Below are 17,516 nucleotides of genomic sequence, written 5' to 3' on the forward strand. Positions count from 1 at the left end.
GTGAGTATATATTGTTTAATTTTTTTCATCATGGCAAGCAGAAAACCAGAGTGAAGAGAGGCGGGAACAAAGAATATAAACTCTTTCAGCCGAACAGAAACAACAGAAACAGACACAGATCACCAGAGAGACTTCATGCCGACAGATCAGATTAGTTCAGATTCAGATTTACATGTCAATAATAATGTTAATAAATCAACACCAAACCAAACTGGAGACCATTATTAACCAAATAGGATACAAGTTTCCATGTGACACAGGTTGAATTTGCTCTCAGTACATGTTTAGACCCGTATCTGCTTGAATCCAGTCAAAAGAAATCTGTTACTTTTTTTGTTTGGATCAGCTGGTACAAACTTTTCCTGGAGAGACAGAACATTAACAGACATTTAATCACACTATCAACCAACAACGGAGTTCCCACATTCACCACATCTGAACATTTTGGGAGAAATTCCTGATCAGCTGATGAGTCAGAGTCTTACATCTCTTTGTGGCTGATCGAATCATGTGCAAGCATATGAGCGGAAAGCTGGAGGTCAGGCGGCATAAAGTCATACACACTTTTTTCAAGAATATTTTTATATTGCTTTTTGGAGACATACTGCAAAAGGCAAAATTAATCTTTTCATGAATTCTATGACATTGTGGTGACAATATGTGAATGCTTGCGACGAGTCCAACATTATGAATCAATAGGAAGAAAGTAAGAAGCCGTTTGCTTCTGTGAGATTATAAAGGCAACTAGCAAAAGAATTATGGCTTTTGAAATGTATTGCACACATAGTAATTTTGGACAACACACTATTGCAGCTATAATATACATTACTAATACGTAATACACACATCAGGAACCATTTTTGTCAACCACAGATTCCTTAAATGTATAAGGCCATTCCACTCATGGTTCTACAGACGCCAGCTTCGTGTTTGCAGTCTTATCAAACTTTGTTAAATGAGCACAAACTATGAGAAGACCTTATTGTCGCTTTAGTAAAGAGCCCACTGTTTGAATGGTTTGGATTCAGGTTAGCTCATGATTCTGTTTAGCTATTAAAGAAATTAGTTAGCTCAGGTTAGCTTAATTTATGTTCGGGTTAATGATCTGCTCTGATGTTAGCTAACTATTCCATTTCATTCAGCAGCTAAACACTTGTTGAGATTAGTTGAAAGTTCAGCTAGCGTAATAGTTGGGTTTAGGATGGCTAACAGTTAAATGTTTGCTATATTTGCTAATGTAGGTAGTGTAGCTTTGCTGCTGTGGTTTCGAATGAGGCTCATGGTCATTAGCTACTAAAAGTGTGTTTTAGCTAACAAAAGCAGCGATTTTTAGATGAGCAACTTTGTTAGCATACAAAACAGTTGGCTTCAACTAGCTAAGGCTTTAATCTCATTTTTTTTCCCAACTTGATTAAAATCAGCCTGTACTTTTAGGCTAGCTCAATGTTCCCTTTAGCGACAGAAAGAAATTGGTTTAGCTAACTTTTCATTTCAGTTGCTAAAACCGTTTGCGTTCAGGTTAGCTCTCCTTTGTCTGTCCCCTGAACCCTTGACCCTTGTCTCCTCAAACATTGCGCTCGTTTCACAAGATTTTCTGAGACTTGGCAGGTGATGAACATTTACCTGTATTTGTCTGGTGGTCATTTCCTGTTATGGCTGTACAGATTATAAACACTTATAATATTAAAGAAAGTGGAATGCTGTCTTTTTAAAGCCATGATTTTTACCCCCTAACAATGTTCCTCTGGTAGTATGAGCTTTTTGTTTTGTCCTTGGTGTGCAGGCAATAATGTCAAGAACAATAACTTGATGACATCCAGTTGAAACAGCTGTAGCTTGTATTTTGCAAAGATCATGAAAAGTATTATGTTTCTTTAAAAGAATTGTCTTTTCTGTATGGCAGCCAGGGATACAAAAAACATTTATATGATAGTTATTTTCTTCCTTTTCTTAATGCTGTTTTATTGACGATCCACCACGGTGTGACGACTTTAACTTTAAGCTACGCAAATTGCACTACAGTATATGAATGACAAGAAAATTGTCTCTTCTTTTGTGTATCTAATATTTAAGGCTGGAGAATGAATAAATACAGGTTGAAAGACGAACTAACACAAAGCGAAACAGTGGCAGAAAAAAGACAAAAGGCCGTATCACTCAAAATGAACAATTATTCTGATTTAATTTTATTGCACCACGTGGATCATCTCTAACCATATAACCATAAAGTAATATTGGGACATATCTTTTCCTGCCGTAAAGCACATAACACAGTAATGTGTCGTATTAGAAATAAAAAAAAAAAAGATTAAACATATTTAAGATTGACATGCAAAGCAAATCCTATGGAAAACCTTATTTAGAAATACAGTTTATACACAGACACACAGAGGCACTGACATAAGCAACTGAATGAAACGTGAGTATTGTGATGATAAAAGGTCGTGATTTTAAAGGATGACACTGATATTTTGGGGAGTGATGTTGATCAGCTTACCTGTTAAATGATAAAAAACTAACTATCATTGAGCGCTGTGATTGGAAGCAGCACACAACAGTCTGTTGTGTGACATTGATCTAGCTCGCAGTAAGACCGATTGTAGGTTTCATGCTAAAACATTTACATTCACCTCAAAACACAGAATTTTATCCACATTAAAAATGCTGTTTATGTTGATCCTTTACGATCAGATCTGTTCAATGCGGATCAATCTGGTCAATACTTAATCCACTCAATAAGATCAGCGTGGGTAAAGACACCGGTCAGGTCATACAACAACACTTACTGCTGTTTTCAACTTATTTTCAGAATCAATAAAGACACCTTCCATATGTCGTCTGACAAAATGTATTATGATTTTATTCCACTGCATATTTCCCAAGTTTGCGACTCCACTTCTTAACAAACAAATAACGTAACCTCTATCTTGCTCAATTAAGACACAAATGAAAAATTTGTCGATATTAAATTTGTTTATTTTCTAGTTGCATTTACAATAATGTGTTTGTATCTCTATTTAGTTGCATTAAATAAATCTCTGGCTAACATTGCCTACATTGAGCAGCAACGTGGGAAATGGGTTTTGTTGTATGTGGTTGGCGGATTATTTTTTTTATTCAGAAGGACAGAAGAGTTTTCTATGATTCTGGAAATACCTTGAAAATGCAGCAAGTGTTATTAAAAGATTCCCTTGGTTTTTGAAAGATCAACAGATTCAGATTTTTGGTAATAACGCATGAGAGACGAACCGGGGCTAATACCATGCTAACATATTGACAGTAACACACTGTGTTAATATTGCATCATATTCTTTGACACAAGATGAAAATATTGGCATGCTATGTTATGATTAGTGACAACAGGCAACATGCTAACACTATAGTTTAAGCTAGGAGTCTGGCGCTAAATTTGCATATACTCTTGTTAAATCAATGTTTTATTGCACATGGAGGATTTTGGTGTCTTTTCTTATCATTTAAGAGCTAACTGATCAACCGATCATATAAACAAATGTTGCTTCACCTTTAATCTTTACACTGAGTCAAATTTTTTTTTTTTTCCTGAACCTTTATCAATGTTAGCTAAAAACTCTGCTGGAAGTTTCCTAGCATTAGCAGTTGATCAGACATCGTACGATAGTACTTATTGCCTCTTTCTTAGATACAGGACTGAGGTCTTTTGAGTAAAACTCAATAAAGTGACTTTATCTGTAACAAGCTCCTGATTATTTGCTGCACTTTGCAAAATTAAATTGCTTGGAAGAAAAGTTTCAGATCACACCAAGACATGAAGGAAATTACACCCAGACACCGATAGGCACAAAATACACACCCAGCAAACAAAAGACAGAAAGACACAGATATACTTTGGTCTTCAGATTCATACATTCATTATAGGGAGAAGGCTAACTTTCACCGCTGTTGCTTTTGTTCAAGTTGGACTCGACACCCCTGAACCCTAACCCTGGCCTCGAACCTACGGGAAAAATGGTGCTCAGCCCGATGTTTAAAGTGGAAGCAAAGTTGACTGCTGCTTATTTGTTGTTTGGGACCGTACGACAGAACTCGTCAAATCATCGGTAAAAACAGTTCTATCGGATTTATTGATTTCAACATGATCTGTAACAATACTCTGGGGGAAAGATGAAAGTTTCCCACCGTGTATAAAACCACTGAACCTTTTTGGTAAATATACATCATAGTAAATAGTATCAAACTACTCGAAGCCAAATGAGGACAGGTCATGTAAAACATTTCTTGAAGCTCTTTAGACATTTTTATTCTTTTTAATATTGGTAGTGGGGATTGGATGTCATCGATTGTGCTTCTTTTTTATTCATCAGTACATAAATAGATATTAAAACTGCTCTTCATGTATATTGGTGATCTACATAATTTACTGTATATATTAGAATACTACTTAATATTAAAAAAAGAAAAAAGAAGTTGGCCAAAGCCATACGTCTACAGCAGTAACAACGTGAGAAGCTGGAAACAGGACGACCATCGAGATGAATCTAAAGCCTTCAGTTCTTTTATTGACTTTGTCAACAGAAGGTTGAGCAAACGCAGACTGAGTGTAGTTTTAGTGGCGCAGACATTTCTCAAAGACAGAGCTGCTTTGTGTGAAGAAATCACCTCTTTCAGCCAAGACAGAACCACAGTCCTCGGGCCGGGTAATAACTGAACAGCTGAACAAATGAGTTCAGATGTGGTGAACTTTGACATGAATATTTGTGCGGTTGACCAACAGAAAACTGTCTCGACAGCGTTGACCTTTGGGATTAGTGGCGGCGTCCCCTACAGATTTACCATTACATTTGATGGACAGTATCGTGGTTGTCTGCCTCTGTCACTCAGACCAGTTGTTCATTACATCCCTGTTTATCCAGAGTCACATCAAATATGAACCATTAATGTGAGTTTGTCTTGTGTTATGCCTAAAAAGTGTTTTGTGAGGTCACCGTGACCTTTGACCTTTGACCACCAAAATCTAATCAGTTCACCCTCGAGTCCTAGTGAATGTTCGTGCCGAGTTTGGTGAAGGCGTTACCGAGATATCGAGTCCACGAGAATGAGACGGATGGACGGACAACCTAAAAACAATATGGCTGCCGCTCTGACTCTCGCCAGCGCTCAGGAATAAAAAGATCTAAATTAATGCAGAACAGAACCAGGAATATTGTCATTGACTTTGACTGACAGCAGATTCTGGCTGTTATCCCGGTCCAGATGTGGAAGTAGCATCTGGGAATCACGCTGTAGATGCCTGAAAAGCTGCTCTGCCTCTGAGAAACACGAGAACTACGACATGGACGCCGACCGACACGATGACTCAGAAGTAACAGCACGAGTTCTTCTATATTGCTGCTAAATGTGTGCGTTTACAGCCGTTTGTGTGTATTAATCTGTGTGTGTACTGTATGTGTGTGTGTTTGCATAAGCCACGGTTGGTGAGAAGGCTGTGGTTTGCGTGTGCACGGACACAGCTGTGTACCGTGTGCACGTGTGGCATGATGCATTGTCAACTAAAGGAAATATAAAGCATGAATCCTGTGTGTCCCAACACACACACACCTCTCCCTGCTGCATCAGTACACGGTTTACAACCTGACATCCATCAGTATTTATGATTCTATCCTAGAAATACACGTATTCAACGAGAGCATTCGGATGAGCTGCAACTTTAGTTTAAGGCCATGATTTGTTTCCTAGTAACAGATGTCAGAACCATGAACCATGGCTCCGCATCCACCGGTAAAACCTCTGGCAGATGCTAATGGGAAGTACCGTTTGAGAGGAGGTACAAGCTTAAATAATCTCATATTTCAAGGCTATTGAAAAAATAAATAAGGAAAAAATAAGATAACATAAAATAAAGGATGCTAGCGATGAAGAAAAACCGAGTCCATTTGGACACGTGATCCCAAAACCCCGCAAACACACCTAAGCTCCTTCTTTACGAGGCAGTCACAACGGATTCGTTCACTTCAGCTGAACTGTCGGGGGGGTGACCCCTGAATTCATGCTTCATACGCTGTTGTTTCCAGCTGCAGCTTGACTGGTGTTGGGAGTGTTACGGAGTGCCGACAGGGGATCCTTTGAGGCTGTTGAGGGCCGCGTGGATCCTGAAGTGCAGTCTGGACTCCATGGAGTAGTCCTTGTAGTTTGTCCTGATGAAGAAATCAATCAGAAACTTAAATAAAATCAACAGGATTCACGTTATTATGACACTTTTTTTTAGCTCAAACATCTGAACCTGCACTCAGGAGGGTTAATTCCTCCTTTTTACTGAAGATGTTTTCACCTCAAATCAATATGAGTTTTACATTTAATACCTTTAACACATAACTATCATTCCTTACAGTACAGCTGTGGACAGGCTGTTTACCTTCGCGGGTTAAAGGCACGTCAAGGTGTATGAAAGTATCCAGAGGCGTTTAAAGAATGTATATGAAGATATAAAGAGGTTTATAAAGTAGTGATGGTGAAGAAGCTTTTATGAACCAGTGAAGCTTTCAACACAGCTTTTCAAATCAGAGCTCGACAGGGACCTCTGCTGGTCAAAGTCAGGAAAATGTTTCACAACCAACCAACACATGAATCTCCTTGAAGCAGAAATGAATGAAATGACAGATGAATGCATGAATTAATTAATGAATGCATAAATTCTCTAGAGTGTAATTCAGCAATCCACAATCCGCCTCAACAACCCACAAAGTCGCACCGTGTTTCCAGCATTTTTAAACCTTTGAATCAGTTTTCGAGCCGTCACGTGACATTTGAAGATATATAGAGATTTATAAAGGTATATAAAAGATATGTAAAGGTGTTTAAAAGGTATATATATATATATCTATATATACTTACTTGGCATTTTCAATGTAGGTGGTGGCCTTGGTGAAGTCTCCCTGTTGTTTATACAGCAGACCCAACTCATAGAGAGTGAAGGGAATCAAGTAGTGATCATATCTGATACGACTCTCACTGAAAGTACAAGCAACAACACAGATAGGAGAGTTCATCTTCCCGCTCTCAAGATAAACAGTAACACTTAAGTACCTGAACCTGTTTGTGTGTGTGTTACCTGGACAAAACCTGTGTGAAGCAGAGCTCAGCCTGCAGTAACCTGCCCAGGTGTTTCAGACAGAGGCCCTTCAACATCTGGACCAGACAGCTGTCGTCTGGATGAAACTCTGATGGGCCTGAATGATGGAGCGAGAGAGTGAGTTACTTAGCAACACTGTCCTGACTTTGCGTTAACAACATACAAACATTCAAGGGTGTGAACACAACAGGAAGAAATTTCCGGTGTTGTTTTTTAACTCACTGGGGTCGCTGCGTAGCCGCTCCTCCGCCGCCTCGATGGTAACCAGCAGGGCCTCGGTGGAGTCGGCTCTCTTCCCTACGATGGTGAAACCGTTCCAAACGTACATCATCTCCTACAGAGAGAAAACATCTTCAATTATTACTTTTAAATACCAGCCTCATCAGAATAAATGGACTGACGTAAAGTTTGGTGCCCAGTTGAAGACACCCAACGTTTCTTGGTGATTTATCTGAGTGTGAAGGATGTGTACGTGTGAATACCAGTGCGGGGACGACCAGGGGGATGAGGTTAGCGGCTTTGTAGCGTCTGGACTTCCTCACTGCAAATTTCTCCGTGGGGATCGACTTCCCCGCCAGGCGCTGTTTCAACCCCTCCACCTGCCTGCACACACCAATACACCCGTTTGTACAAGTGGGGGCCCTCATTGGCACAGTTCATTCCTCAGCTGCTAACGCTAACGATGATGAATCTAAGTCCAGTGTTTCCTCTCTCTTGGAAAAATATCTCTGTCTGAAAATATAGTCACATTGCAAAAATCACGTCCTTGATTTACCAAAGTTAACGTTCTAAAAATGTATTTTACTTTTTTACAGTGAAAATTTGACTGAATGACCTAAAGAGCTCAACAATGTCCTCGCCCGTCTTCTTCACTTCCTCTTCCGACATCATGCTGAGGATGGCTGCCTTCTGGTACACGTAGATCGCCTGCAGAGGGCAGGAAGTGGAGATGGGGATTAACTTCTCAGTCAGCTCACAGACACAGAATCACTTTGACTTTTGAATCAGCCGACAGTCCTGCCGTATTATCTTCCCTCCACAGACAAATGCATTCGTGAAGAGTCATCTCTTAATGATCAAAGCATAATAGGCTCCCTATTAGAAAAAAATAAATATAGGCAAATAAATAAATGAAAACCAGCTTCTTCAAGAAAGATCAAAAGAAAATCTTAATGAACTAATCTGTTTTTTTATGAATCCTCAAATTTCCTTTTAAAACAAGTAAAAAAAAGTTTCAGAAATGCAGAAATGTAGTTATACGGTGTCGATCTCGCGTGCGATGTTCTGAATTTGTGCGTGCGTACCTTGGACCAGCGGCTCTCCTTGCACAGCAGGTCGGCGTAGCGGTACGCCTGCTGCCACTCCTGTTGGTAGGAGTGGGTCCACATCAGCTCCCAGTAACACAGGTGGTGGATCTGCTTCCACTCCTGCTGGCTGCTGATACACTCCTCGTACCTGGCCCGGGCCTGAAACACACATAACACTTTACACAACAACACAACATCAACACAGGGCCAAGGTCCAAACAGAAAGAGAGGGATGAAAGAATTATTAAAGCTTAAAATTCATAACTGAAATGAAATTCTTCTTTTTTTTTTGACACATCATTTAGGATATATCTGAATTTTATGTCTTATGACACGGCTGCTGCTGCTGCTGCTGTTTGTTTGGTCTTTTACTTCTATCTTCTTGATGAATGGAAACTGTTTTAGAGAATGAGGACGTTTAATGATTTGGGGACATTTATTTAAAAAAGTTAGGACATTTTTGGAAAAGTGAAGGATTGGGAACGTATTAGTGAGAGTCCATGAGGGTCCCCACAAGTGAAGAAGCAGAATTGTGTGCATGCGTTTCAGACCTTTTCGAAGTTTCCTCGCAGTGTGGCGATGCGAGCGGAGTAGAAGAGAATAATGGAGCCCTGAGAGACAAAAAATAAACCGAATGTTCTTTATTCATATCTGTTAAAACATAAACACCAAAACTGTTGGTTATCAGAAGTGTTTTCTCTTTTTCTTTCTATCACATGAGACTATATTTGAGATATTTTGGCCAAATTAGACATTTGTGTGGTTGTGTTTGTGGTTGACTTACTTTGGGGTATTTGTGTTGGTATGGCTCCAGCAGAGCTTCAGCCTCCACCAGGTTCCCCTCCCCAGTTCCTTATCAAACACAACATGAGCACCATTATATTCAACCATGATCCCATTCACAGAAGCCCTACTTGTACTCATGTACTGACAGTATGAAAACTACCTGAGGACCAGAGTTTTACAGCTAATACTCCATGCATTAGAGAAAAAGCACATGTACCAAAAAGCCTCTGATTGGAACAACACTCGACCCCAGAATTGCTCAACAAAAATTAAGACACAGCTCTGGAGCCAGATGACTGTGGTTCAGCTTAAGGGTGTTAAATATGTGGAAAAAGGGCAAAAGTGTCTGTGTTTTCCTACCAAGTATCAGTGAAACATATGTGTGGTAAAAGAGCAAAGTCAGAGCGGAGAGGATCGACCGCAAACTCTGACTGGAGGCCCCCTCCCTCAACTGAGACAAACCAAAGTCCTGCAAGGAAATAGAAAGAAAATCTTGTTAATGCAAATTACTTTCTTCAGGATTACACTTTTACTGTGAAGGAAGCAGAAACAGAGGATGGGTTAAGACATGAAAACAAAACATAAGTTCTTAAGTGAATAATATAACAACTCAGTAATTAAACGTCTTGTGGAATAATTATTTTTCTTATTAAGAAAACCTCAGAGGCTGAACTCACCCTGTTTCCTGAGAATCCAATGAACTCCAACAACCTCAGGATCCTCTGAGGGAGGAGAGACAACATCTAAAGAAACAGAGACAGAGAATATTGTCACATTATAGTGAAATTACACTTTAAATTGATCAGATTGTGTGTACTTTCTACAGCTACGTCTATAGCTCTGATTCGCCAATATGCTGATGACATACGTCTAATTGTGACAGAGAAAAAAAACAGATAAACAAATAGAAAAGAACAAATAACAAAGCGGTTACCTTCCCCACACTCATTCACTGACTTAAATCACATTAACAACCAACTCTTAAACCCTTCATTTGGCTGAGACACCAAATACAATTGCTACAAAGCGTCATAACACAACACAGAACCGAAACATTAGAAAAGACAGAAAACTTTGATGTGACTGAAAATCTGTTGCACTTAAACTCCTCCCCTCTGGGACAGCAGGGGGAATAAAACAAAGCTTTGTCTTTAAAACAAAAAAACCCACCAGGTTGAAGGACCCGATGCCCAGCTTGACTCCGCCCTCAAACTGTTTGAACGCATCAGACTGGCCGGCCAGATTCTGAGTGACATTCATCACGTTCTGACAATCCCTATCGGACGACATGAAACATACACAGTTATACTGAAATGAACAAAGACGGTCGTGGTCACTACGTCACAAAGCCTTTAAAAGCAAATATTTTACAAGGGAACATCTGTAGCCATCAGTCCAGCAAGATGTTTTACGTTTGGTTTGAATCGATCACTCACTTGTAGATTTGGTAGCTTGTTCGAATCTTGATGCCTCCTTTGATAAAACTGATCATGTTCTCATCCTGGAAAAGAGAAAGAGGTGAATAATTACATCTTATTCGATTAGCTTACGGCCTTATCCACAGCATCTTCAGTAGAAACATGTCAGTATCAGCCATAAGTCCCATTAAGTGTGTATTGGGTATAATATGCAAAATAATACATACTTGGGTAGCATGGAGGAAGTTTCTGAAGTGATGATTTGAAGTGTTTAGATTTACTTCATTGTTTGGTCAGATACTTTTGAAATGCCTCTAATACAATACTTCACATCAAACAATCTGAGAATGAAATTCACTTTTCAAATTGGACAAATCACATCTCATGTCCACACTGAGGTGATCAAACTGCGATAAAGGGGTCACAAGTGAGTGGACTTTATGTTAAACGGTTGGGAACTGCACGGCTAAAACCGGGCAGTTCAGCACATATATGCTCCCCTGTTTAACCTTTAATAGTGTTTCAGTAACGCTATACTTAAGAAAAAGACATTTAGAAGAAGTGACGTGAGCAGCATCTAGTGGACGTCGGAAGAACTGCAGCTTTAAAGGGTTCACTCCTGATGAAACAAACCTGTACAAATGTCAGTGTGGCTTTCTGCAGGAGACACTCAGCGTAGCAGATCTCTGCATGCATCTCCTCTGCAAACACACAAACACAACACACTGACTTCCTGCTGGTTTTGGTTTTGTTTTCCGTTTTCTTAGCTGCACTTCCGGCAGGGTGTGTGTGTGTGTGTGTGTGTGTGTGTGTGTGTGTTCATGTACCTTCTTGCAGGTTGGACTGCTTGCTGATCAGACTGGACAACGATCCAACCATTGAGTTCTTCTTCCTGAACCTGGAGAAACAGTTTGAAGACTTTAGATTTTAGAAGATGAAAGACACGGTACGAGCTGCAGATCGCCATTTACAGGAAGTGTGTTAAAGAACCTTCAGAGAACGAGGATATGGCTATTTCCAGGAGGCAGAAAACACCAGTGTGAAAACACCAGTAGAAAATATTTGGTGTTTTCAAAGACTCAAACAGTCTCACCTTTGACAGGTGTGTAACGCCTCCTTGATGGTTGCCATGGCAGTCTGGATGTCTCTGTGTTCGAACGTCATGGTCGCCTGCATCACCAGGATGCTGCTGTAACCCAACGCATGGTACATACTGTCCTTCCACCTGCGCGCGCGCACACACACACACACACACACACAATGTACAGTAGTGTTTATGATAGGTAACATGTTTGTATTACATAACACAAACACACACAGAGAAACATGTTGCCGTGGTTACCATGGTTTGAGGAGGTCCAGGGCTTCAGAGAACTTGTTGTTGAGGACCAGATTGAGAGCACACTGAGTCTCCTGGATGGCTGTCTGCAGATCCATCTGACACGCCCTGTATACACACACACACACACACACACACACACACACACATAAAGAAAATGAATCCACAAATGAAAACAGCAAGACAGGAAGTGACTAAATGTGAAAGAGTCTGACAGGAAATGATGCGCTGCTGAGAGATCTTCATCTTTATACACACACACACACACACACACACACACACACCATGCTTGTATGTGTGTGTGTGTTTGTACTCACGCTGGGATCCGGTCGTAGGCATCTTCAAAGCAGTCCTAGAGAACACAGAAGCGCAGTCTGGTTAGATTCATCTTCCAAAAAACAACATCAATCAACACTATCTGCCGTCTGATTGGCTGCTGGTGGAGAGGTGAGGTCACTCAGGTCAGTAGGATCTGACAGCCACACAGGTTCAGGACAGACCTGCGCCCCCTGCAGGACTCACACATGAATTACACATCCGGAGTCAGGAAGCAGGTAGAGGAAGTCATTCACACCCACGTATAGATCAGTGAACGGGCCTCCCAAGATCAGGCCCACGGGGCCCCAAGAGTCAGGGGCCCCTCAACCTGAGCCTCCGTACGAAGTGACTGGTGACATTTCTGGTTTGAAAGTCAATCAGACAACCACAAAGGGTGGTGCTAAATGACTAAAGAAAGAGAGATTCAAAATGTCAGGGATCCATTATCTCAGAATCCATCCATCACATCACTGACGCTTCAGAGCGATAGGAGAATAAGTTCTACATCTGTTTGATAAGTGAAGGACATCAGCTCAAGAAGTGCAGAGAAAGTGCAAAGTAAGAGCCAGTTAAAGGTCTTAGGAGAGTCTTCAAGAGATCCTTGAACACAGAGAGGTCCACCAGAGGAGCACTGCAGCAGTCGAGGCGAGAGGTAACCAGGGTCTGGGTGGTGGACTGAGTCAGGTAACGCCTGATCGCTCCTGAGTTCTTGGGTCCTTGAGAATGCACTGAGGTTTTGTGGAGGTTTGATGGGTTGCGGACTTGGTTTTAAGGGTCCTGAAGGTCTTTATTGGGTCACTGGAAGGAATGAGTGAGGAGAAGAAGGAATTCTCAGCTGTGGAGAACTTTCCTGTTGACTGTTGGTGCAGACGCCACCCTGGGGCCGTGAGAGGAGCTGCAGCTGCAGAGACTGTGGCCCTCAGCTGTGGAGGCTGCTGATTGGCTTCTGTATGATTTCAAAGGCATCAGCTCTGCATGAGCTCACACTGTTTATTCAAGGAGTTTCAGCTTCTCATGATAAGATTTTATAGCCACACAAACACACACAACACACACACACACAGAGTCCTCAACCAACGCATTTTCTATTTTTGCGTCAACATGTGAACTTGAAAGCAACAGCATTGAATTCACACAGACACACGCACACACACACACACAGACAGACACACACACACACACACACAGACACACACACACACACACTCGTCTGTCTCTGGAGCCTCAGTAGCAGGCTAATAATAGCAGCCCCAGTGGCTCCTTACATAATAACGTACAGCTGCAGTCACACACACTCAGAGCAGCTCAGGGCCTGAGGCTGCAGCCATCGACTCGCTGTGGTCACACAGACACAACCGCACTTCACCGCTGTGACCCAGATAGACACACTGCTGTACGTCCACTGAACAATCTGCTCGTGGAAAACAGCCCAAAAGATTCACATTTCACATTCAAGTGACAGCGACCTCTAGTGGCCAGAGGAGCGAAGGAGGAAGAGAGGTGAGGCAGTATGAAGAGCCACTGTCAGCGTTAGGAGGAGGTCGGGGAGGAACATAAACACAGCAGAACGATGTTTCAAATCAACAGTAAACGTTGTTTCTTTTAACCATGACGACAATCATTCTATAACCTCAAAGCTGCTCCAGTGTAAAGGTCTGTGTCCATGTGTAGTGTGATTATAGATCAGCTCTAGCTTCTATATTAATACTGTGAAAGTATCAAAGCCTCAGTCCACAGAGAAATGCACACAGCCTGTATTCAGAAACTGAGCCTTAAAACCAGCCGTCAGGACTTCTGGAACTTTGTGATGTCACAACAAAGCAGTCACCAAGCCCCGCCCACCTGGACCCACCATCCAAACCTTGCAGGATTTGGTTTCTCTGAGTGTTTTTACCTGAAATCTGCTTTATTTTTATTGGATCACTCAGAAAACAGTCAGCCAATCAGAAGAGAGGCTCAGAGCCTCCTCTCTTCTGATTGGCTCACCGACCTGTTGTTACTAGAGCTGCAGAGAGAAGCCTGAGAGAGGAGATGTAAAACTACACTGAGATGACCACAAATATATCTTCTTATGGATCAACACTTGAAAATAAAAACTGGACCTTTAACTAAGTACTTTTTTAAAAAGCAGTAAGGATTTTATTGCCTGCAAAACAGAAATGTGGGATGATCCTTCAACGTCTAGTGTGGAGAGGACGAATGATCCTGCTTCAGTGTTCATATGAGCACTTGTTGTTTTAAGACGGACGTCTCCTTAAAGGTCAACAAGGTCAAATGGAAAACTGCGGCTCGTGCACCCTGTCATTTCAAGATAAAAATAAAGAGAGAAGTGGGCGGACAGAAAGAAAGATGGAGGACGGTTATAGTCAGAAGTGCTTGACAAACATGAGAAAATAAGAGCATGTGTGAATCGAAGCAGACGCTCTCTCTTCACAGGTTCATCACTCTCTCTCTCTCCCATGCAAACAGATGCTCTCTCTGACACTCCCTCACACTCTGTCACTGTTTTTGTCAGTTTGCAACGTTCACAGCGATCCAAACACAAACTCCATAACCTCCTGCTGTGTGTGTGTGTGTGTGTGTGTGTGTGTGTGTGTGTGTGTGTGTTACCATAGCTGAATGCTGTCTCACCAGTCAGTCCAGCACATTAACACAATAAAATCTTAAATTTGACACGACGGGTGAAGTTTTTTGCAGCCACAGGTTTTCAGTTGAGGTGTTTTTTTTCATAATGGCACTTTAATAAATAAAAAGCTGCAAAGTATAGGCCTGCAATATTTATTTTCATTTATTCTTTTTATTAATCTACCAGTTATTTTCTTGATCAAAATGTGAATCGTTTAGTTTATAAAATAACAGAAAACAGTGAAACAATGAAATAAAACTGAAAAATATCCTCACATTTCAGAAACTGCAGCCAGAATATTGATTACTTGATTACCAGAATTGTACATTTTCTGTGAATCTGTCCAGTATCACATCTCTGTGCTACATACTCAACACATAACACAAAAACGCTCTCTCTTTCTTTTTCTACTTCCCCATTTCTTTCATTCTTTGCCTTTTTTAATCAGCAGCTATTATGCAATGAAATAAGTTCCTGACTATTTGACTTAAAAGGAAAAACAATCACTGTTGACAACCACTTTTAGACTTGTCTCATTTCTGCAAACCTGATCCAGACAGTTTTGTTTTCTATAATACACAACGCTCTTACACTGAAAACCCTTGTGACAAAATAGATTTTTTGTTTTATGGCTGAAAAGGCTGTAAACCCTAGATAACACTTACCATATCACATTTGTAGCTACAGCTAATGGATGGATGGTTTATCTGAGGCTGACTGTGACCTAATGAAAGTTTAAAAACAGGAGGGAGAAAGTGAGCATCAAAGGTTTTTCAGCACAAGCAGCAGGTTTTTACTGTTTTTCATTCGACAGCAGTTTGAAAACGGGAGATGTGGAAAAAGCCGCAGGGACACCAGTGTATGATATCACACACAAGGAGAGGTCAAAGTCAGAGAGGCTTCTCTTGTGACAGCAGCAGCTTTCTAATCAATTAGTCAGAACCTACACACTGTGTCCTATTACCAAACAAAGGCACTTTAACATAAACAACCCAGTGACTCTCAGGGAAGCTGGGAAACTCCCAACAACTCTCAGAAAACCCTGTTAAAGACTACAAATCCCCCTTAAGAAGCACTAACACTATGTGTGCTCACCAGAACCTCCTTAAGGAAGTCTATAACCCCCTTCACTGATCTCCCAAACCTCCAGAAGCCTCCAGATGAACCTCAAGAGTAGCTCCACAGCAGATTCACTGACCCATTGGAAGCCTCAGATACCTTTTTAATTAAACCCCCATCGCTTGTTAAATAGATTTTAACCTTTAAGACCCTTAGAACCCACTACATGACCTATCAAAACCATACAATGACCTGTGGAACCCTCTCAAAGACCATGGCACATTCTCAAAGATCCTCGATGACCCATCAAACCTCCAGTGGGTTCCACAAAACCCTCAAAAAGACTCGTAGAACCTTCTCAATTAGCTCAAAGAATTCTCAATGATTCTTAGAAGAGCCATGATACAATCTTGTACTGTTTGAACAGTGACCGCAAGAAGACCTTCGAGACCCTTAGAACCCACTCTATGACACTTTGAGAAGAATCTCTAAAAGTGGAACCTCTCTAAAAGCACAAAAGTATTCTCAAGCACACTTAGAACACCCATGATGCAAAAAGCTCAAAGATTCATAGAAGTGCTAACACAGCATAGAAACACCTTATGAACTTTTTGAGCCCTTTCGATGATGTTATAAGGACCTCCAAGACCTTTAGAACATATAATAGAACCCCTCTAACATCAAGACAGAAAGAACCTCCAGATTAACCATAGAACCTCGGGTAGACACCTTGAGACTGGAACCCTGAAAGACCCTTTCAGTGATGTTTTAAGGACCTCCAAAAACCCTTTGCACCAACACAGGAATAACCAGAACCCCCTTAATGACCTGAAGGTATTCACACAACCTGGAACCTCCTCAAAGATCACCAGAACAACTATGTTTACTGACGCCGTGTTCCCCAGACCCAGTGGAGCTACTATAGTCTTTACTTGATACCAGTGGTGTAGCCTTGACCTTTGACCCTACAGAGGAAATAGAAAGCGGCGGGTGTCTGGTCGAGGAGAGGCAGACAGTGGTCTTGTGTTTTCTTAATATTCTCATTCTACTAACTCAGCCAGTCACACAACAGTCTGCATTCATCACCTAAGGTTGTCGGTGCCGTAGGTAAGATATAGTTACACTTAACAGCTGCTTATGGGTAAAATAATACAGCATTGTCCGGTTAAGCCTTTGCAATCTCTACGGTGCTGCTCCCGATTGTCCAGGCAGTCACACTTTTCATTTTAACTACCATATATACTGAGACTGTCCAAAGGGTTTTGAGTTTCATTTAAACTCTGACAGCCCAGAGAGTATCAGCTCTACATGTAAATTAAACATGAAGTTTACCCTCAACTGGGTGGCCAATGACCTAGGATTAAAACGTCTTATAATTAAAAGCAGACAAGCTTCGGGCTTAAGAAATTACTCATTTCCTCAGGGATTTTAGTGTCACCTCATTAAGGAACCCTAAAACATTTCCAAGCCCCTCTACAACCTCTTTATGAAGCCTCAAAACCTGCTCAAAGAGAACTTGGAAAGTCTTCAGAAAATCCTGCCCAGAAAACAATAC

General features: G+C 41.1%; 1 protein-coding gene across 1 annotated transcript in view; it reads right to left on the reverse strand.

The window, feature by feature from the left end:
• LOC111661056 (tetratricopeptide repeat protein 39B-like) overlaps positions 1–17,516 on the reverse strand; it is a 22,502-nt gene continuing 4,986 nt past the window's right edge. Inside the window, exons 3-20 of the mRNA XM_023414517.2 lie at positions 12,276–12,310; positions 11,962–12,066; positions 11,713–11,844; positions 11,447–11,517; positions 11,253–11,320; positions 10,638–10,702; positions 10,372–10,477; positions 9,879–9,944; positions 9,562–9,670; positions 9,200–9,267; positions 8,967–9,026; positions 8,413–8,574; positions 7,944–8,035; positions 7,591–7,711; positions 7,331–7,442; positions 7,088–7,205; positions 6,871–6,987; positions 1–6,173 (exon numbers count right to left, since the gene is read on the reverse strand). Coding sequence (XP_023270285.1) covers positions 6,077–6,173; positions 6,871–6,987; positions 7,088–7,205; positions 7,331–7,442; positions 7,591–7,711; positions 7,944–8,035; positions 8,413–8,574; positions 8,967–9,026; positions 9,200–9,267; positions 9,562–9,670; positions 9,879–9,944; positions 10,372–10,477; positions 10,638–10,702; positions 11,253–11,320; positions 11,447–11,517; positions 11,713–11,844; positions 11,962–12,066; positions 12,276–12,310 — 1,704 coding nt within the window. The 3' untranslated portion in view covers positions 1–6,076. The remainder of the gene's footprint in view (positions 6,174–6,870; positions 6,988–7,087; positions 7,206–7,330; positions 7,443–7,590; positions 7,712–7,943; positions 8,036–8,412; positions 8,575–8,966; positions 9,027–9,199; positions 9,268–9,561; positions 9,671–9,878; positions 9,945–10,371; positions 10,478–10,637; positions 10,703–11,252; positions 11,321–11,446; positions 11,518–11,712; positions 11,845–11,961; positions 12,067–12,275; positions 12,311–17,516) is intronic.

The sequence above is a fragment of the Seriola lalandi genome, unplaced genomic scaffold (genome assembly GCF_002814215.2).
Source record: "Seriola lalandi dorsalis isolate HSWRI2012SDOR001 ecotype SW California unplaced genomic scaffold, Sedor1 jcf7180002054532, whole genome shotgun sequence".
Lineage (NCBI taxonomy): Eukaryota > Metazoa > Chordata > Actinopteri > Carangiformes > Carangidae > Seriola > Seriola lalandi.